At 34.9% G+C, this 20,030-nt stretch overlaps 4 protein-coding genes across 6 annotated transcripts; 3 read left to right on the top strand and 1 right to left on the bottom strand.

Moving 5' to 3' along the window:
* Positions 1-1,541: 1,541 nt before the first annotated feature.
* LOC147290714 (phospholipase D gamma 1-like) lies at positions 1,542-9,976 on the top strand. The gene is made up of 10 exons (XM_086234904.1): positions 1,542-3,861; positions 4,276-4,392; positions 4,933-5,127; positions 5,641-5,892; positions 5,989-6,060; positions 6,150-6,297; positions 7,607-7,755; positions 8,404-8,580; positions 8,810-9,007; positions 9,409-9,976. The coding sequence occupies exons 1-10, from the start codon at positions 2,158-2,160 to the stop codon at positions 9,700-9,702; spliced, it is 3,306 nt and encodes a 1,101-aa protein (XP_086091030.1). The 5' UTR covers positions 1,542-2,157; the 3' UTR covers positions 9,703-9,976.
* A 505-nt stretch (positions 9,977-10,481) lies between these two features.
* Positions 10,482-13,340, bottom strand: MEE50 (ARM repeat superfamily protein). 3 transcript variants are annotated; one of them, XM_086238125.1, is made up of 3 exons: positions 13,143-13,340; positions 11,908-12,623; positions 10,482-11,709 (listed from the first exon to the last, which is right to left on the bottom strand). In XM_086238125.1, exons 2-3 carry the CDS (start codon positions 12,512-12,514, stop codon positions 10,835-10,837), a joined length of 1,482 nt encoding a protein of 493 aa, XP_086094251.1. In that variant the 5' UTR covers positions 12,515-12,623; positions 13,143-13,340; the 3' UTR covers positions 10,482-10,834. The 3 variants fall into 3 exon arrangements, with proteins under 3 accessions (XP_086094251.1, XP_086094252.1, XP_086094250.1); XM_086238126.1 differs by lacking the exon at positions 13,143-13,340 and adding an exon at positions 12,910-12,951; XM_086238124.1 differs by lacking the exon at positions 13,143-13,340 and having other exon boundaries at positions 11,908-13,120.
* A 74-nt stretch (positions 13,341-13,414) lies between these two features.
* On the top strand, positions 13,415-15,855 carry SYP81 (syntaxin of plants 81). The gene is made up of 7 exons (XM_086238127.1): positions 13,415-13,651; positions 13,746-13,829; positions 13,935-14,039; positions 14,428-14,571; positions 14,873-15,115; positions 15,218-15,349; positions 15,509-15,855. Exons 1-7 carry the CDS (start codon positions 13,574-13,576, stop codon positions 15,650-15,652), a joined length of 930 nt encoding a protein of 309 aa, XP_086094253.1. The 5' UTR covers positions 13,415-13,573; the 3' UTR covers positions 15,653-15,855.
* Positions 15,856-17,717: 1,862 nt separating this feature from the next.
* LOC147290711 (Transmembrane proteins 14C) lies at positions 17,718-19,553 on the top strand. Its single transcript, XM_086237482.1, has 2 exons — positions 17,718-17,934; positions 18,676-19,553. Exon 2 carries the CDS (start codon positions 18,716-18,718, stop codon positions 19,352-19,354), a length of 639 nt encoding a protein of 212 aa, XP_086093608.1. The 5' UTR covers positions 17,718-17,934; positions 18,676-18,715; the 3' UTR covers positions 19,355-19,553.
* The last annotated feature ends 477 nt before the right edge of the window (positions 19,554-20,030 follow it).

The following is a 20,030-nucleotide window of genomic DNA, read 5'->3' as shown; positions in this document are numbered from 1 at the left end:
TTTTTTACACAATTTTTCAATGAGTATCATTCCATATAAGATTTCAACTATCCGAATCGTTTATTTTTAGGTTTCCATTCAAAGATAATCTTTGCAAAAAATTAGATAAATCGGAAAACATTTACCTACAAAGATTAAATTTTGTAGGTAAATGATTTCCGATTTACCTAATTTTTTGTAAGGATAATTCTTTAATGGAGACCTAAAAAATTAAACTATTCGAATTGTTAAAATTCTATATGAAATAAACCCCATTAAAAATTTGTGTAAAGAATATAGTGTTACGGAATAGTCCCATTATTTCTCTTTTTCGGGGTAAACAATAATTAAGGGCCCGTCTGGTAACGTTTTACAGAACAATTTTTTAAAAACTGTATTGTAAAATGAAAATGACAAATTAAATTTTGCATTCTCAAAATATAAGAAGGCGTCTGGTAGCGTAATTGAAAAACAATTATATAAAACAAAAATAATGAAAACACATTTGATATTAACCAATTATTACAACAAAATAATTATATTCACAAAAGATATTAATTATAAATTATTATTAATCAATTTCATAAAATATATAATTAAAAAGAAGAGAAGTTTTATAAAATCCAACCTACCTCAGCCGGCGCGACTACCTTGGAGGTGGAAGAGTTGTTGGTGGCCGTATTATTAATGGAGACAACACTGCAAGCACTTATGATCTAGTTGAACAGATATATTTTCTCTATGTAAAAGTTGTTAAGGTTCGTGAGCTTCCTGTCATGGATGTTACGGAGAGTCTTGATCTATTTATTGAAGCGGGAATTGGAAACTATAGAGGGATTACAAAGTATATTTTGAGAGATGGGAAGAGAGAGAAAAAAAGAAAAAGAAATAGAGAAATAGAGGAGAGATGAAGAGAGATGGGTGAGGTGGGTAGCGGCGGGGGGTAGGGCTGCCGCCGAAGGTGGGTCTGGCTAGGTGGGGAGGAGGTGCAGATCACATTTTTTTTTTCAGTTGTAATTTTTTTTATTTGTATCTGTGTTATCTATGTTTTCTAAATTTACTGAAAACATCATTTAGTGGTTTTCTGAATTTACACTGTAAACTAGAAATTCTATTTTATATTTTTCAAAAACTGTTTTCTTAATATGGCAACTAAACGTATTTTCATCATTTTTTAAATTTATAAAATAAAAAATTATTTTATAAAACGTTATCAAACGAAACCCTAAGTGACGCATCATTTTCATTTACTTCGTACTTGTCGAAGTTGCTTAAAGTTAAAGACACACGTCGTCCAATTTTATGGATTGTCTTTTTGTATTTTCTATGAGAAAGAAATAAAGAAACAAAAACGTGTGAGAGATGAATGCCTTGGTGGTGACGTCAAGTGAGAATTGAGATGAGATCAAAAAAAGAAACAAAGAAACTGAGGTGGCTCTTACTCTTCACACCTTCAGCCAATGAGGATCCTCCACGTGGATAAAACGTTAAACTGTGACCGGCTTTAACTGTAAATTGGCGCTGCACACGTTGTCAAACACGAAGAATCATGAATGCTTGATCTCAGAAAGTCCAGTTTTTTTCTCTCTTTTCTAAATTTTTTCTTCTTCTTCTTCTTCTGCATCTTCAAAGAAGGTTCCTACTGCATTCTTTCAATTTTCCTGTATCATATTACCTCAGGAGGTATCCTCTCTCTCTCAGGAATCCCAAAGCTGGACTTTGTTTAAGCTTTTCTTTTATAAAGGTATAAATCTGTTGATCTTTTCTTATTTTATATAATTCTTTCTCACTACGAACAAAAACCCATTTGATATTTTGCTCTATCTTGTGCTCCTCTCATAGAAGATTCTTTTTTTGTCCCCAATTATAAACCCTCAAACTATAAGCCATCTCTTTGTGATAGAAACCCATTTGATATTTTGCTCTATCTTGTGCTCCTCTCATAGAAGATTCATTTTTTGTCCCCAATTATAAACCCTCAAACTATAAGCCATCTCTTTTTGATAGAAACCCATTAGATATATCAAGGGGGTTTCTTTTTTGGAGATATCAAGTTCAGAAAAGAATCTATGTATGTATTATCGAATTTTCCTTGAAAAACCATTACATATCATGTTGATATCTTTGTGATATTGAAGTTGTTATTGAATATCTGTCAAAAAGAACCAGGATCTTGTAATGGATAACAATGGTTCACCATACCCATACCCATACTCATACCAGCATTCTTATCAGTACCCTCCTCCTCAACCTCCTGGTCAATACCCACCTCCAGATCAATACCAACCTGCTCCATATCCATACCCATACCAGAATTCATGGCCATACCCTTCTGCATACCCACCAGCAACTCCTGCATACCCACCATCAACTCCTGCATACTCACCATCACCTTCTGCATACCCACCATCACCTTCTTCAGCCTCCCATTCAGGCCCTTTAGACTATAACCAACCTCCCTATCCATATCCATACCCATCTCATCCAATTACCCACAGTGGTCCTCTACTTCAACACCATAGCACTTTCAAGTATGATTCTTCCCATTCCCATTACCATTACCAAGAGTCCGGGGCTTACCCGCCGCCTCTTGAAAGCCCACATCAAACTCTTCTGCATTCCAGCAGCTTGCCTCATCAGCGGCATGGAAGTTGTCCCGTAGGACTTGGGACGGGTTTCAGTCCTGATCATGTTACAGAACCCATCCCTCCTCACTCTTCTGCTTACCCGCCCTTGGATCAGCTTTTGAGTAATGTGCGTTTGTCTGACAATCAACCAACTGACCCTGCTGCGTCCCCAGCACATTCAGTGTCACCATTGACAAGTTCACCTGCAAGTGCAAGGTATGATAAGCTGGGGGAGTTTTATGGGTATCCTAATAGCTCTTTTTCAAGTAGTTGGGAGATGTCTTATTCAGGTAAACTTGAATCACCAAGTCATTCTGGTTATTCCCATTCAAGTTCATTTAATAGCCAGACTTTGCAGATTGTTCCATTGCAGAACAAAGGGTCCTTGAAGGTGTTGCTTTTACATGGGAATTTTGACATTTGGGTATATGAAGCAAAAAACCTTCCGAATATGGACATGTTCCACAAGACTTTGGGGGATATGTTTTCGAGGTTACCAGGGAGTGGAAGCAGAAAAGGTGAAGGGCAGTCGAGCCGTAAGATTACTAGTGATCCATATGTTTCAATTTCAGTTGCAAATGCTGTAATTGGGAGAACATATGTGATTAACAATTCTGAGTTTCCTGTTTGGACGCAACACTTCAATGTCCCAGTAGCACATTATGCTGCTGAAGTGCACTTTGTTGTTAAGGATAGTGATCTTGTGGGGTCCCAGCTTATTGGAATTGTAGCAATCCCAGTAGAACAGATATACTCGGGAGCAAGAATTGAGGGAATTTACCCGATCCTGAATGCTAGTGGGAAGCCTTGTAAAGCTGGAGCTGTTCTAAGGCTTTCAATTCAGTACACTCCAATTGAGAATTTGAGCATTTACCATAATGGAGTGGGGGCAGGCCCTGATTATTATGGGGTTCCTGGCACATATTTTCCTCTTAGGAAAGGTGGAAAAGTAACTCTTTATCAAGATGCCCATGTCCCAGACGGGTGCCTTCCAAACTTTATTTTAGATGGGGGGATGCCGTATGTGCATGGGAAATGTTGGCATGACATTTTTGATGCAATACGTCAGGCCCGGCGTTTGGTTTACATTGCTGGGTGGTCAGTTTGGCACAATGTCAGACTAATTCGGGATGCTGGCGGTGCATCAGATTGCACCATAGGGGATCTTCTGAGGTCCAAGTCGCAAGAAGGAGTGAGAGTGCTGCTGCTTGTTTGGGATGACCCCACTTCAAGGAGCATTTTGGGTTATAAGACAGTAAGTACCCTTCAAATTTTCAAATTCTGGAATAGTTATTCTATCTTCAGAGACTTTTTTTTGGTCAAATGATATCTTCACAGACTATGTTCTAGACTTCAACTATTGTTTTGTTATCTTTATGTAACTCCATCATGATTTGTGAAATTCTTAGATGTAAGTCCTTTTACTTAGACTAGGTTACATCAAAAAAATCATATTATAGCAGTTGACTATTGAATTACCAGGGAAGTTAATACCAGAAGTTGGCTATTATGTAGAGTGGTTTAGATGGGGGAAACTGACTTTGTTGATAGAGTCAATGATATCATCATTTTCTTGAATTTTTTTACAAGTATATTCTCTTTTAAATTCTAATTGGAAACCTTTGTTGTATTTGTTTTTCAATTGAGCATAATAAATTATTTGTTGCAGGATGGAATCATGCAAACCCATGATGAGGAAATTCGCCGATTTTTCAAGCACTCTTCAGTGCAAGTCTTACTTTGCCCCCGCACTGCTGGAAAACGACATAGCTGGGTCAAGCAAAGGGTTAGGCATAATGAACCATTATTTGCTTTTATCTTGATTTTGTTTTGGCATCACTATATGTAGCATCTAACCGAATAATGTTTGTTGTCATTTTTCTTAATTTATATTTGCGTATCTAATTCTGTTTTTATTCTTATAGTCCTATTATTTTCTGAACTTGATTTAATGTTTAAGTCGGTCTATTATAGCTCTCCACAGGCTTTATAGTATTACAAAATTTTGGAGATTCCGTAAGCTTTCACAGTTTATTGTAGTTTTGGGAAATATCAGTATATATCTAAAGCTTTCTTTTTGCATATTAATTGAAAACTAAGCAATTTAATATATGTAAGTGAAACAGCAGAACAATATTGTGTTATTGATTTTTATGTTAGCCGTAAGATAACTGTTTTTCTGACCTCAATTAGCTGGGATTAAGGCTTAACTCAATCCAGTGATATAACTGCTTTAGGTGTATTGTGTTATTGATTAAATTCTATAATTTTTCCTTTGTTGTGCAATGTTTTGCATTGAACTGTTTCCTGTATTTTGGATTCCTAGGAAGTTGGGACGATCTATACACACCATCAGAAAACTGTAATTGTGGATGCTGATGCTGGCAACAATAGGAGGAAAATCATAGCTTTTGTTGGAGGACTTGACTTATGTGATGGGCGGTATGATAATCCACATCATCCTCTATTTAGGACGTTACAAACGCTGCATAAAGATGACTATCACAACCCAACATACACGGTAATTATTAAACCATCTCTTAATATTCATAGTAATGAGTAGCTATATAGTTAAGTAGTAACACACTTTACATTTTATTTGTACTCCATTCAAGAAAATAAATGGTAGGTTATAGCTCAAATTATAACCTTATTATAGAGTACTATATTTTACTTGGTGGTATAGCCAGAAATTTTAATTTAGAGGGGCACTCACAAATCATATAAATTCTTTTTGAGGTCATAGTATACATTAAAACTTCAATATTAATAGATATAATTTCTATTCATTACAATACAATTGTTCTTAACTAGTGTTAACTTCACAATCAATGTCATTATTATTTTTTCCCCAGTATGCATAATCTAGTCACCATTCATCCATTGATGTCCTATTAGATTATGCAATCTATGTTTTTTTTTTCTTAATGTTCATACTAGAGAACTTTACAAGATTAATGTCAACTTTACATAAATAAAAAACTTAATGGCAATTTTTCTCTGCTATTTATCTATATGGGTTATCACTTCGAAGGGTAGCACTGCTGGTTGTCCAAGAGAGCCTTGGCATGACTTGCACTCTAGACTTGATGGTCCAGCAGCATATGATGTTCTGACCAACTTTGAGGAGCGCTGGGTAAAGGCTTCAAAACCACACGGGATGAAAAAACTGAAGAAAAGTGCATATGGTGATTCTTTGCTCAGGTTAGAAAGGATTCCAGACATCATAGGAGCGTCCCATGCTGCCTCCACTAGTGAGAATGATCCTGAAACTTGGCATGTTCAGGTAATAAGGTCGTAACTGATTATTTATTGAATTAATTTGCATATATTTATTCACTTACAAATGGAAATATTTTTTCTTGGTGTTTCAACAATGCAGATTTTTCGTTCAATTGATTCAAATTCTGTTAAAGGTTTTTTCCCAAAGGATCCAAAAGAAGCCACTAGCAAGGTGAAAGAACATTTACTTATAATTTTCTCTTTACTGTGATCTTTTGGTAGTTGAAATTTGGACTGGTGATTAATGATCCATTGTAACAGAACTTGGTGTGCGGAAAGAATGTGCTGATTGACATGAGCATACATACAGCATACGTGAAGGCCATCCGTGCTGCCCAGCATTTCATTTATATAGAGAATCAGTATTTCATTGGGTCCTCATTCAATTGGAATTCACATAAAGAATTAGGTGAGGAACATTTTTGTGTGAAGAGACCATATTGATAGCTACAAATAGGTAAAATGTGCTTCTTTAAAGAATGCATTTATAGTCATCTTTTCAGTCAACACAAAATGATGAATGGACATAAGTTTTACAGTTGTATGGGGTTAATATGGAAGCACTTGAGTGTGTAAAAAGTTCAAAACATTAGGTCCATAATAGAAAAGCATCTAGAACTTGAACCTATATATAAGAGCTAATGAATATTACTTAAATAGCCACTGTTTTACGTCAAATGGAGTGACAGCTAGAATTGGAAATTTTCTTTGACCTTTTGGATGACCCTAATTAAACAGGTCAATCATTCATTTAATAGAATATCAAAATGCACATGCATTGTCTGACATGTCCCCAAATCTCTACCATATATACTTATTATTATTATTTTGTCAACCTCCACAATTTGATATGGCTAGTGGATAAGTTACATAAGATCCTAATCAGTTTTAAAACTTTCCCCTTTTTCTTAGTTACCTGGGCTGGACATGGACCTAGACATGATAAAATGTTACAGTAATTGAGTACACTATTAAGTAAACCAAACAAATGTACTGATATTGTTAATAGAGAAAAATAATTGAAATCTTAAAACACATTGATGGGAAATGGAAAAGAGTTCTAGTTTTTATTTTTGGTCAAGTCATGTTAACAATGCCTAATCTCAGAATTTTTGTAGTGGTCATGGCCTACTTGTATGGAATTGTGTCCAACAATTTATGATATTTTAAAATGTTAGAATGAGACATTAAAGCATGGTATGTGTCACTTTCAACGAATATTTATGTATCTCTGGCACCATAGAAACTGCAATTTTTTGCAATTGTCCTTTTGGTTTCATTGACTAGACAAGTATATTATTTCAAAACCTTTATAATTGTAATGCAGTAAATTTTTTATATATACTAAATTTTGATTTAATATCTGTGTAACTTAAATTGTGTATAATTGCTTTTTTTTATTATATAGGAAATTATATTCGTTCTATGTAATAAATATATAACATCTGTTTACTGAGGTTATATTTTATTATTAATATCAATTTTATTAATTATAAATTATAAAAAGGCAAAACAAAAGTGGAATTTTGTTTTGTTTTTTTGTTGCTTAGCAGTATTGTGGAGTGGTAAGGTGGGGTACTGGAAAACCTTTTACCCCAATTTAAATTTGTCACCTGACCTCCAAAACAATCAAAATACTTCTATTGTCATTGTGAACTGTATATTTTGAATCTAGAATCATGCTCATATGGTCATACTATTTTTGGATCTTTATGCAGGTGCTAATAATTTGATTCCTATGGAAATTGCCCTTAAGATTGCTAGTAAAATCAGAGCAAATGAGAGATTTGCTGCATATATCGTCATTCCAATGTGGCCGGAGGGTGTTCCAACTGGTGCAGCAACACAAAGAATTCTATTTTGGCAGGTGGGCTTCAATTATTAACTTGGTAGTTGAAACCTATGCTTGTCAAGAATGCCATTAATTAATACTTCTACCTATTCCGTTTAATTTCTGTAATAAGCAAAATTTGATTTGGCATATATATTGATTTTAACACACAAGTTGGATTGCTTAACATGGAATATCTCTGTCATATGTGTAAATCAGAAAGAATTGAGGGTATTTGTGATACTCATTCTGTGGGTTGGTAAATGGTTTTATTCCCCATCGGAAAGGTTTGTCCATTGGAATACATGTAATTCCTCTCCTGACGAGGACATCAGGGCTTAAAGTAAGGAAGATTGTGTTGCCCCTAAGTTCTACATCGGTTATGCATTGTGGGAGATCTAGGGGAGTTAAATGACCTCGGAACCCAAATTTCAATTGAAATTAGCACCTTTAGAGGAGACATTATTGGGTTGTTACATTGCTTTTTCTTATTATATCATTGTGAAAACTGTCGTTTAAAGGAAGGACAAATTATTAAAGTAAATTAAAAAGATTAATCATGTTTTCATGTGAGTGGATGGTAAGGTAGAAACTACAGTGGACTAGTAAAACATTTAATGCACAATAGCTTCACCCTTGAGCTCTGCATTTTGTTTATCTGGGATCTTTTGTTACTTGTTGCAGCACAAGACAATGCAAATGATGTATGAGACGATTTACAAGGCTTTAGTGGAAGCTGGGCTGGAGGGTGCATTCTCCCCGCAAGACTATTTAAACTTCTTCTGTCTTGGCAATCGTGAGGCTGTAGATGGAAATGAAACATTAGTCTCTGGAAGTCCTACTGCAGCAAACACTCCTCAGGTATATTTTTTATTACCAACAATATTGGGTTCATTTACTCCTGTAGGCAGGAGTCGCCTACTAGCACCACACCAGATGTTCTATTTACATTCTGGTTTTGATGTAAATTGAGAGAGAGAGAGAGAGAGAGTTGACATTTATCAAATGTTTTATTTTTATTAATTACTTATTTTTCATTGTATGCATTTTTACCATAAGTATACTTATGTGTTGTATCTCATGTTTCCAGGCACTTAGTCAAAAAAGCAGGCGATTTATGATTTATGTTCATTCAAAAGGTATGATAGTTGATGACGAGTATGTAATAATTGGATCTGCAAACATCAATCAGCGCTCTATGGAAGGGACAAGAGACACTGAAATTGCAATGGGGGCCTACCAACCTCATAGTACCTGGGCGAGAAAGCTGTGTAGTCCTCGTGGACAGGTAACCATAAAATGAGATTATATGTTGGTTTTGAGTTATTATCATCTATAAAAGGAACATAATGGTGATTTTATGTATGCTTCACTTCAACTTTGTTTTAATTGAAGCATAAATATTTGATGAAGCATATTCTACAAGTCATAATTTGCCATAGGACTAGGTAAGAAGCAAGTCTGCCAAGAACAGAGTGTTCTTGATCATTATCCTCAACATTTGGAGGCACTAATAGAATTTCTAGAGTGGAACACTTAGCACAACTGGTGTCATTCTTAAGAAAGACAAATTATAAAATGTCATGAAAGAATATATATGTTGTTTAATCATTTCATTGTTTCAAGGATGTTAAATTAAGTTCATATATGGTACCTAATTTCCTGTTGTTGTGAATGTCTGCTTCATAGATATTTGGATACAGAATGTCGCTATGGGCAGAGCACACCGGAACTATCGAGGACTGTTTCACAGAACCAGAGAGTCTTGAATGTGTAAGGAGAATTAGATCAATGGGTGAGATGAACTGGAAACAATTTGCTGCCGAGGAGGTAACAGAGATGAGGGGTCATTTATTGAAGTATCCAGTTGAAGTTGATCGAAAAGGCAAAGTGACGCCGCTTCCTGGATCTGAGAATTTCCCGGATGTGGGAGGAAATATAACCGGTTCGTTCCTTGGCATTCAAGAAAACCTGACCATATGATCTGTGAACACATCCAGTTGTGGGATATCAAAGACGACTTCAAATACAGAGTACAACAATTTTGGATTTTTCTTTCTTGAGCAAACCCTTTGTACAACTTTTTGACCATTTGGTATAGGACATTGTTAGACCCCCACCTGCTTTGTAGATTGTTATACTTCAGATTTTGCATCTTTTGTTTTTTGTTTGTGGTCAACTTGAAACACTGTTCAAATTATACAGAACTTTTTCTTATACGAACATGAATGAAAGGAAATGATTAGTTCTTATTATACTTCTGATTGTGCATCTTTACTGTTAACTACATCTTTCTCACAAAATTGCTCCCTCATATACGTTCATCCGTTCAAGTTCTTAAAGATTAGCTTTAACTTAATGGCTTCCATCATCATACAGTAGTAGTCCATTATGAGTTTGCCTTGTTGCATATTGAGCTGTGCCCTCAATTTTCTGTCGTGCTCTTTCCATAACATAACTCTATTTGCCAATGAGACCAGTATACAAAGAGACCACAGGAGAACAAAATTATGTTAAGCTTGGTAAAAATTAATGATTAGAAAACCATTAACCCATAAAGTTAAGCCACAGTAATAGAAACATGCATTAACAGAGAAGGAATAATTAATATATAGGTAGCGGTCGATTGTATGTTCCCAGCAGACATTTCCGTCACCAAAACATAACCATCAGGCATATATAGCAAATATATCAGTGAGTAATTAATTTAGAGGAAGGAAGAGTGATGGTAATTAATTATTTAGAGGAAGGGAGGGGGAAAAGCAGTCTGATAACAGTACCATTGTTATAAAATGAGAAAGAACCATCCATCAATTCTCTAATATATTGCTCCTAATGAACATCAAGAGAGATTTTACTAGTAAGTAATACAAGCAAAAACTAACAAATTGTGTCTAATGATGCATAATTTGTGCCTGATCACTTAACTCCTATATAATGACATAATCAAAGGCAAATTCTCGTCAAATTTTGTTTGCCAATCAGACCAGATTACAAAGAGACCACATGCGAACAATATTAAGTTAAGCTTTGCAAAAATTTATGATCAGAATACCATCAAGCGTTTGAAATACATGACCAGCATCAGTAATCAGCTTTGGCTTAACTAAATTCTTCATGAGACATTAACAAGCCTTGGGCGTCTAGTTTCTGGGTTCACCTCTACTCGGAGACCAAGTCTAGCAAGTTCAGGCACTTCAACAGACCCTTGAAGCTGCAATTCAGCCACTGCCTGCTGGTTTTCTTCATTCCTCTCCAATAAGTTCTTGACAGCCCAAATGCCCCACTCCCTTAAGAATGGGTTGTCTTCATCAACAACACACTGTTGTAAGAGCAGAAGAATCCCATCCTTTTGTCTGACCTCATCTTGTACATGTTTCCTTCCCCATGCACAATTGCCAATGACTGCAACTATGTCTCTCCGAAATCCTTTGTAAGGGCAGGGTTTTGACGAACAAGAATTTGTTCCATCTCGGTTCTCACCTTGTTTGATAGCTTTCCTAATTATTTCTGGCGGCTCAAGATCACGAAGCAAACATAAAAGTAATTCGATGAGACCATAGGATATCAAAACATCAACAGCATCCACCAATTTCTCTTTAGAGCCTCCTAAAGTCTGTTGGGCACATATATCTCTCAAAATGATGAGTGAGTATCCTAGAACATCTATTGGAATAGAGCCAGTTGGAAGTCCGGACTCGCTTCTTGTGGCATGATTAAAAGCCCCAACAGATTTCTTGAATATTCCAAAAGCACACAAAGCAAAACCAATAGGAACGGTAATCTCTTGAAGGCGCTCATTCAAGATGTCTGATACGATTCTCAACAAAAATGCTTGCTCAGTTGAGAAAAAGTCTTCTCTAAGTTCAGTATCTTCACCATTCTCAGTATCACCAACAAAGCCTAAATTAGAGAAAAGTGACTGGAAGTAAGGTCCTTCTAAGCAGATTCTTGAAAGAAGCAACTTGAGCCAATCTTCTCCAAAACCAACTGTTAAGGCACCCAAAAGATAGAAAGGTACAAATTAGGGCTCATTTCATTAATAATTAGATTTCAACGGAGAAACTTAATTGAAGCTAAGGTAGCAATGAATTAAATGTAAGATACAAAAAAATAGAATATTAGTGTAAGATAAAAAGTGAACAATTAAATAAATGTAAGATACAAGAAAAGAATATACAAAGTCACCTGCAGCAGTAGTCTTTACAGTCTCTTTCACAATAGTTAATCCACAATCACTGCATAGCTTTTCAACCAGTTCAGGGCTTCCATCACAGCAAGCATAGATAATCATGCACAATGGATCACAAGTCTCCCGGCGCCGCACTCTTGCAAGAGCAACAAATTCTTCCGGAAAAAGTTGCTGCCAAATTGCATGCTGATGTCGTTCTCCAGCCAATGAAACATTAGCAAGCACTTGCAACCCCATACGAATGAACCCAGAATCTGGCTCCGAAGAAAGATTTACAGAGCTCAAAACATTTGCTATGATTGCAACTCCATTTTGTTCAACAAATGAGTTCTGATTTGCAACCACCCCCGCACAAAGATTTCGTAGGAGCTTTAAAGATAATGCAAGAAGGTGGCGACCAGAAGTGCAAGGGAGAGATTGGATGAGCTGGATGACTGTGGGGAGAATATTCTTAGAGGCAAGATCTTCGCGACCATCAGCCGTCCTACAAACTTGTGTTAAATTTTCCAAGGATTCTATGAGGGTGGATGAGTTTGACACACTTAAAAGTGTTTGAGAAACATCGTCAGGCACAGAGAACTCTTGCAGTGCGTTATGATCCATTACTCATTCAATTAACCAACAATGAAAGAAAAAGGAAGCAGAAAAATCCAATAGCTAAATTGGTGATAAATAACACTTTGTTAAAAAATCACAAGTATTATATATAATCCTGCATGGATAAAAAAAACACAATAAAATAGTAAACTTACTGCATATAGTGTGAGATTATAAACACAGAATCATAATCTAACAAGTAAAATGTATATTCCTAAAACTATGCACTGCTGTTGTATAATGTCCCATATCCACTCAACCTTGAAACCCATCTCTCATCCATATTTAACTCACTCTCAATCATTATAAACACTACATAATAAGAAATTAAAAAAAAAAAACATGTTTTTCTAATTGAAGTATAACAACTATTCTTCTTTTCCAGACAATAAAGCACAAACCTCATGCTCACTGTTTGAAACAAAGCAAAAAACACTAAACCCAGAATCACAGGTCCAGGAACTTCCGCATTTCTATACCAAAACACAGAGCCCAAATAAATAAATAAAAATTAAAAACAAAAAAAGAAACCCTATATTCAAAATCTATAACAAAAATAAAACACCAAATTATAAGGCCATATCAAAACTCTGATTGACAACGAAACTATCTGAATAAATACAGAAACTTGTACCTGGCAAAAGGCCAATACAAACGCCAATTGAAAATTGATGGCCAAAACAAAAACCCCAATTGAAAATTTGCTCAGCTACGAATCGAAGTGGTTGTTGCTCCGAGAGTCCTAGAAAGTTTGAGAAACCTACAATATGGGCTGGACTTCTTTCTTATGGGCTATTCGTTGAATTTATTTCCAGGCCCAAATTTACAGGGTCCGGCCCACCCCAGGCCCAATCTTCTGCCCTCCGCTCTCTCACTTTCTCAGTTTTCGATTTTCTTCTCTACTCAAGGCTCACTCTTCACTACTTCTCTTGATCTTGGATTGTCCATTGTTCTCAAGCTGTTAATTGGTCTCAGTTCTTCAATTTTCAATATATTTTTTAGCTAATATAAGCAATTTGGAATTGGGGATAATTAGGGTTAGGGTTAGGGCTTCGATCGTATAGAATGGCCAAAGTCAGGGATAGAATGGAAGATTTCAAAGACGCTGTGCGCCACACTGCTCTTTCTCTGGGTTACAATGAGGTTTGTAAATTAATTCCATCATTACTCTCTTTAATTTATTGAAATTACGATTTTTTTTGGTTGCAAATCAAAGTCTTTATCTGCAAATTTACAGTCCAAATTGGCAGCCATTTTGGCAAATTTCATTATACATCAACCTCGGCAAAGGTCCCCTTTCACCAGAGCTGCCCTCAAGACGGTATTTATTTACACATTTGCCACTGTGCTTATTCTTCTTCTTCTTCTTCTTCATCTTTGCTAATTTTCCTTGTATTTAATTCATTTAATTTGTTAAATGAACCAGCTTGAAAGCATTGGAGCTCTGGAACAGTTCATGTTGAAACATCGAAAGGATTATGTGGATCTGCATCGCACCACTGAACAGGAAAGAGATAGCATTGAGCATGAAGTAAGTTATCATAGTCAAAATGACAAATTTTTTCTCATTTTATTTAATAAATTTACTGGGTTTTTTTTTCTCGTTTACTAATTATTAGAATTGTGGGTGTTTACAAAAATCGGTTCATTGTACAACTCTTTAGTATTCGAATGTGCATGCTGTTCAATTTGTCTTCCAAAGTGTATTGATGTGTATATGCAACAATAAATTGTAGTTTCTGTAATGTTGAACTTAGTTCCTTTATATCACTTGCATATATTTGTAAGAACGATGTTTGGTAAATTGGTTGTGGACTATAATTTATTAAAATTCTTTTGCTTTGCTTCTTGGATTCTTTTGGATGAAGCTGTATGGTTTTATATTGTGCTTACTTATTTCCATGGATCATCATGTGCAGGTTGGTGCTTTTATTAAAGCATGCCAAGAACAAATTGATGTTCTCAAAAATAGCATAAATGATGAGGAGGCAAACTCAAAGGGCTGGCTTGGCATTAGGACCGATTACTCTAATGTGGATACTATAGCACACAAACATGGTGTGGTATGATTCTTTCTCATGTTATATTAAGTATATCAATTGAAATTATATATTTGTTCCACGTATGCCTATGCACTCCAAGACAGAAACCACTCTTTTCTCCACCCTGGTTGTGTTGGATTGGGAACTCCTGTCCATTTTCTTTGTTCTTTCTTGAGCTAAATTTTATCTTACCAGATTATTGGGTGACTGTTATCCAATCAAGTTAATTAGAACCTTCATATTCCTCAATGTAAAAATATTTGCTTGGAATGAAAACGTCATTTGGTAATTTAATTATATAATGCATGTTTTTAAACTGCAGGTTTTGATTTTAAGCGAGAGACTCCATTCAGTCACGTCACAGTTTGATCGGCTAAGAGCCATACGCTTCCAAGATTCCATTAATAGGGCAATACCAAGAAGAAAACTTAACCGGATTACGAATTCAAAATCTGCAGAGACCTCTAACTCTAACAATTTGGAGCGCAAGGAACCTGATGAATTTCAACCTGAGCCGTTAACAGTCCAACAACAACTCTTGGATGATGAAACGCGTGCCCTTCAGGTCATCAGAATCTTTGCTCTCTGTTGATTTTTTTACCTCCTGTTGTGTCAAAACCCTCAAGTGTATAAAGTTGCTTACTGCTGTTCTTGGTATGTAATGCAGGTAGAGCTGACTAGCCTTCTAGATGCAGTTCAACAAACTGAAACTAAGATGGTCGAAATGTCTGCACTGAATCACCTTATCTCCACACATGTTCTCCAACAAGCTCAACAAATAGAGCAACTGTATGATCAGGTGGTTAGATATATGAATATATGATATATGTTTGTCCGTAGCTTATTATTTGGTCCTATTACCTCTGAATTTCTGGTATATGTTTGAATCTTATATAAAGGAATTGTTATATATGTATTTCCAAGGTCTACTGCTAATTATCCCTGTTCCCTTCAACAGGCAGTTGAAGCTACAATGAATGTACAGCTTGGCAACAAAGAGCTCTCCCAAGCGATTCAGCGAAATAGCAGCAGCAGGACCTTTCTTTTGCTCTTCCTATTTGTACTTACTTTTTCGATTATCTTTCTTGATTGGTATAGTTAAATTTATTCATTGTCATATAATTTGGGATGTTATATACTCACTCAAGAGAAATATATGCTCGTGTAACTTTCACAAAGGAATTGGGAGAAAATTCAAAATTTGAGTTGAGTGAGTTTTCAATTTCCTCTTTGGTGCCAACTGTTGGAAATGCTATTTACAGTTGTGAATTTGTTTAATGTTTTTTTTTTTTAAGATAAGGGAAAAAACATTTGACTCATTTCATCATAATTGATTTATACATGAGTATTTGTGATGTTTTTATTTTAGCATATACATGATTGGATGAAGCTCATTTGCTTATCTCTCCAGATTGCGTAAAAAAATTGAAACTTGAAAATTTTCACTTTACACATGATTTACCATTCAAAAAATAATTGTCATAATGACAAAAAATTTATTATTATGATTTTTTAGTATGGTAAAATTTTCCTTGGACGATTTTGAGTTCCCAAAAACTTCTAGAAAAAGATAATTTGTTAATTAACAAATCAAATATCTTGGCCAAGGAAAAAAAATCAAATACGAAATAGTGCTAATCTAATTTGATTTAATATGATATATAATGTACTTTTTCAATAATTCAATATCTTAAATAAAGAGGAAATTACATATTTAGTCCAGTTATTTTATGCCTAGTTCAATTTTGGTCCACAATCTTTTTTAAGTTCTGTTTTGGTTCACTAATTGTTTCATTTGTTCAATAAAGGTCCAGATTTATTTCTCAAATTTGGTCTGTCTTTTACCCTATCAAATTTCACTCAAATTCAGCAAACATATACTTGTTTTAAAGGTATACATTTCTTCTTTACAACCATATAAAGATCATTCAAATTAGAGTTCTAAAACTCAAGATAATTGACCCCAAAGTAGGGTACTCGAAACTGTCAATTTTTCAAACTTCACCCAATCTCAATTCTCTTAAATTCTAATACTCTAAATTTGTTTTTATGACTAAAAAATGATGAAATATAACTTATACTTCATTTATAATTGAAGAAAACACAACCCAAAAGATTTAAAGTCACAAATCTGGACCTTTATTGAACAAATAAAACAATTAGTGAACCAAAACATAACTTAAAAAAGATCGTTGACGAAAATTGAACTAGATATAAAATAAATGAACCAAATCTGTAATTTCCTCCTTAAATAAATATTGTATGAGAGGAATTTAAAGTTTTTTATTTATTGAAAATACCCATACAGGCCATACATTTACATTCAAAATAAAAAAGAAATACATACAAGAAAATAACAGCATTAAATATGACACTACTAAAATTTTATGTTTTTTGGATTAGGGGAGGGGTCGAACTTGAGTGCACTTGGGACTGACTTAGGGGTTAGGGCATTCCTACAGCTCTTCTAATGGAGCTACCCCGTCAACTATCATATATAGGTCCTTAAATAAATGATTTATGTGTTGAGGACTCCATAATCTGAATATATATGATCCAAATTTAATAATACAGTTATAAATTAATGGAATTTGGATTTAGGCCAATTCCATTTGACTTCACTTCACTTGACCATCTACTTGTAATCATACCGATAATACTTCTCGAGAAATGCTATCTATTTTCTCTTTTTTACCTTTTTTACCGACCTTTTTTTTTATTTTTCTTATTCTGCAGTGTAGTTTAATAATCGAAACCGTTCTTTTTTTAGATTACTTTTTAAAGATCATCTCTTAAAAAAATTAACTAAATCGTAAATCGTTTGGTTATGTAACTGTGATCAAATAAATAAATAATTTTTGTAATATTTAAATTCATCGTCTGTGTATTTGATAACTATTATATGATTAAATGATTTTTGATTTAGTTAATTTTTTATAAAAATAATATTTAAAAGGTGATATAAAAAATGAACAATTATGATCATAATATTACACCGTAAAGTGAGAAAAATAAAGAAGAAGGCGGGTGAAGAAGTAGGAAAGAGAGGTAGATACTAGATAGCATTCTAAATTTATTCTTTAAATATTTAAAAAAAAAATTTCATTTTTTGAAAATTTTAGAAAATGTTAAAATAAGCAAAAAAAACTAGAAAAGGACCAAAAAAGCCTTGTAAAACAACATCAGAATCAGAGGCTCAGAGCCCTGGCAGACACGTTGTTTTCTCTTTTCCTTGAGCCTCCATTGAAGACTGCTACCAAAGCTCGCTCTGTTCAAGGCGTCATCCACTCCGTCACATCCCAATCGTTCACTGTTCCCTCACTCCCTCTTGCTCATTCTCTCACTCTTCATCCCCCGTTAGATTCCCTTGTTCCCGATCTGCAGGTAAACTCCAGATTTCATGAAAGCTTTCCTTTTTCCGTGATTTCTAAAATTTTGGGACCAAGCATGCATATATTACTGAATTCTTGTAATTAAGTGCAATTACTGGTGATTTGTAAGCTGGGATTTATTTGTTTATTTATTTGATTTCTGGCGGCTGGGATTTAAAGATGGGTATTTTTATTTCTTTTTTTTCATGATTAGGAATCAATCGTTAGAATTGTATCTGATACCTTTTCAAGGTATTGGCTTGACATGAATGTAATTCTCCTACTGACTCTGTGACTAGTACGACAGTATGAGCATTCAATGTGTGTGTGTGTGTGTGTGTGTGAGTGAGTGATTATGGGCATGGTGTTATTGTTAACATGATAGTGAGCAACAATGATCAAATTTGGGTTTTCCATTTTCTTGATAGCTATCAATTTGAATGTTTTTGTGGGGAAAATGAATATCATTGAACTACTCCATATATCCTGTCATTTCAGATTCATTTCCATGCGAGAGAATCATTTTATATGAGACTTTAGAAGAAACTAATGTGGAGTTTGGTATCCTTCACAAAAACTGTTTGTTTTTCATCCTCGATATGTATGCAAGAAATATTTTGAAAATTGTTTTTGAATAAAATTTCTTTTATTTCTTTAAATATTTGATATACTTATGCAGGAAATTACATTAACTGAAATTTGGAGTTCTGTCAGCACAGAACTAATAACCCATTTTGCCTTATATGTTTGCTAGTTCCCAATACTTAGACTTTTGGCTGTCAAACCCAAACTACATGAGAGCAATGGCAGCAACAACAACCTCACAACTCTCATGCTTCTCTGCCATGAATCGTCGCCACTTCCACCTCCCGAAGCGGACGCTCCTTTATCCAACCACTCTCCACCCCAAGTCTTTGTCGACTATTGTTATGAGTCTTGAAGGCGGTTCCAACATCAAGACTAGTTCCAGTTACACAGGTGATGCATCCACAGCAAAGTCAGATCCCATCTTAGGTGATGACCACGTTGTTCCACCAAAGAGAGCAGCCAAGATTCATGATTTCTGTTTCGGCATTCCATTTGGCGGGATGGTTCTAGGTGGTGGACTTATTGGTTTTGTCATTTCTAGAAATCCGGCCTCCCTGACCTCTGGCATCCTGTTCGGAGGGGCATTGCTAGCCCTTAGCACCTTCAGCTTAAAGATATGGAGACAAGGGAAATCCAGTTTACCATTCATTCTGGGGCAAGCAGCTTTGGCAGTCGTCCTTCTGTGGAAGAACCTGCAGACCTACTCATTGACAAAGAAAGTATTTCCAACAGGTTTTTATGCTGCCATTAGTGCTGCAATGTTATGCTTCTATTCATATGTCGTCTTCTCTGGAGGAAACCCACCACCGAAGAAGTTGAAGTCATCTGCAAGTGTTGCATCATGATAGAAACTAGAAAGCCCTGAAAGTTTGATTAGGTATAAAGGTTGAAAAGCTTGTACCACCTAATGTTGTATTGTCTATATGAATTATAGAGGTGTTTGAATTTTGATCATGAATAATAATGTCAATGTTGAACTTCAAAATGGAGCATGAAAGGTCAGCTTTGATGGTGAGGTTAAAAGAAGCATGGAATATTATCTGATTTGCCTTTTTGGTATTTTTATTGGTATTACACAACTTGAGTTTATTGTTTCTTCTCTTTTTGGATGAAAAATAACGAATAAAATGTCTTTTTAGTTCTAGTCTAATTTCCAAAAATAACTATAGTTAATAGAATCAATTTTTTTCATTGGCTTAGGGACCAATCCTCACTTTCCAAATTGGCTATATTTATTTATCTTAGTATTCATAAAAAGTGAAAACACACAAATGGGCTTATCAAATTTAGATAAATTTTCCCAAAACATAATTTGTCACCAGGTGCCAATAGCCTCTATGTCCCATGAACATGAGTACTATTATTTTGTGATTTAAGCTTGTCCAATATAATCATTTAGAGAGTTTCTCTACTACAGTTAACCGCAAGTACACTAAACATAGAAAAATATTGAGTGTGCAAACTCTAAAAGTACTGGAGTTTTAGTTTTTATTTCTTATTAATTAATTATCTTTTGAGTTG

The sequence above is a fragment of the Dryas octopetala genome, chromosome 3, assembly GCF_963921425.1.
Source record: "Dryas octopetala chromosome 3, drDryOcto1.1, whole genome shotgun sequence".
NCBI lineage: Eukaryota > Viridiplantae > Streptophyta > Magnoliopsida > Rosales > Rosaceae > Dryas > Dryas octopetala.
This window is presented reverse-complemented; position numbering and strand designations above follow the sequence as displayed.

What these genes read in the sequence shown, in the direction of transcription:
- LOC147290714 (XM_086234904.1), top strand. Translation starts at nt 2,158, where the DNA reads ATGGATAACAATGGTTCACCATACCCATACCCATACTCATACCAGCAT. An exon ending in ATAGCTGGGTCAAGCAAAGG is followed by an intron (nt 4,393 to 4,932) that starts GTTAGGCATAAT and finishes TTGGATTCCTAG; the next exon opens with GAAGTTGGGACGATCTATAC. An exon ending in GAATTCACATAAAGAATTAG is followed by an intron (nt 6,298 to 7,606) that starts GTGAGGAACATT and finishes ATCTTTATGCAG; the next exon opens with GTGCTAATAATTTGATTCCT.
- MEE50 (XM_086238125.1), bottom strand. Translation starts at nt 12,514, where the DNA reads ATGGATCATAACGCACTGCAAGAGTTCTCTGTGCCTGACGATGTTTCT. An exon ending in TGTAAAGACTACTGCTGCAG is followed by an intron (nt 11,710 to 11,907) that starts GTGACTTTGTAT and finishes GTGCCTTAACAG; the next exon opens with TTGGTTTTGGAGAAGATTGG.
- SYP81 (XM_086238127.1), top strand. Translation starts at nt 13,574, where the DNA reads ATGGCCAAAGTCAGGGATAGAATGGAAGATTTCAAAGACGCTGTGCGC. An exon ending in TAGCACACAAACATGGTGTG is followed by an intron (nt 14,572 to 14,872) that starts GTATGATTCTTT and finishes TTTAAACTGCAG; the next exon opens with GTTTTGATTTTAAGCGAGAG. An exon ending in ATGAAACGCGTGCCCTTCAG is followed by an intron (nt 15,116 to 15,217) that starts GTCATCAGAATC and finishes TATGTAATGCAG; the next exon opens with GTAGAGCTGACTAGCCTTCT.
- LOC147290711 (XM_086237482.1), top strand. Translation starts at nt 18,716, where the DNA reads ATGAGAGCAATGGCAGCAACAACAACCTCACAACTCTCATGCTTCTCT.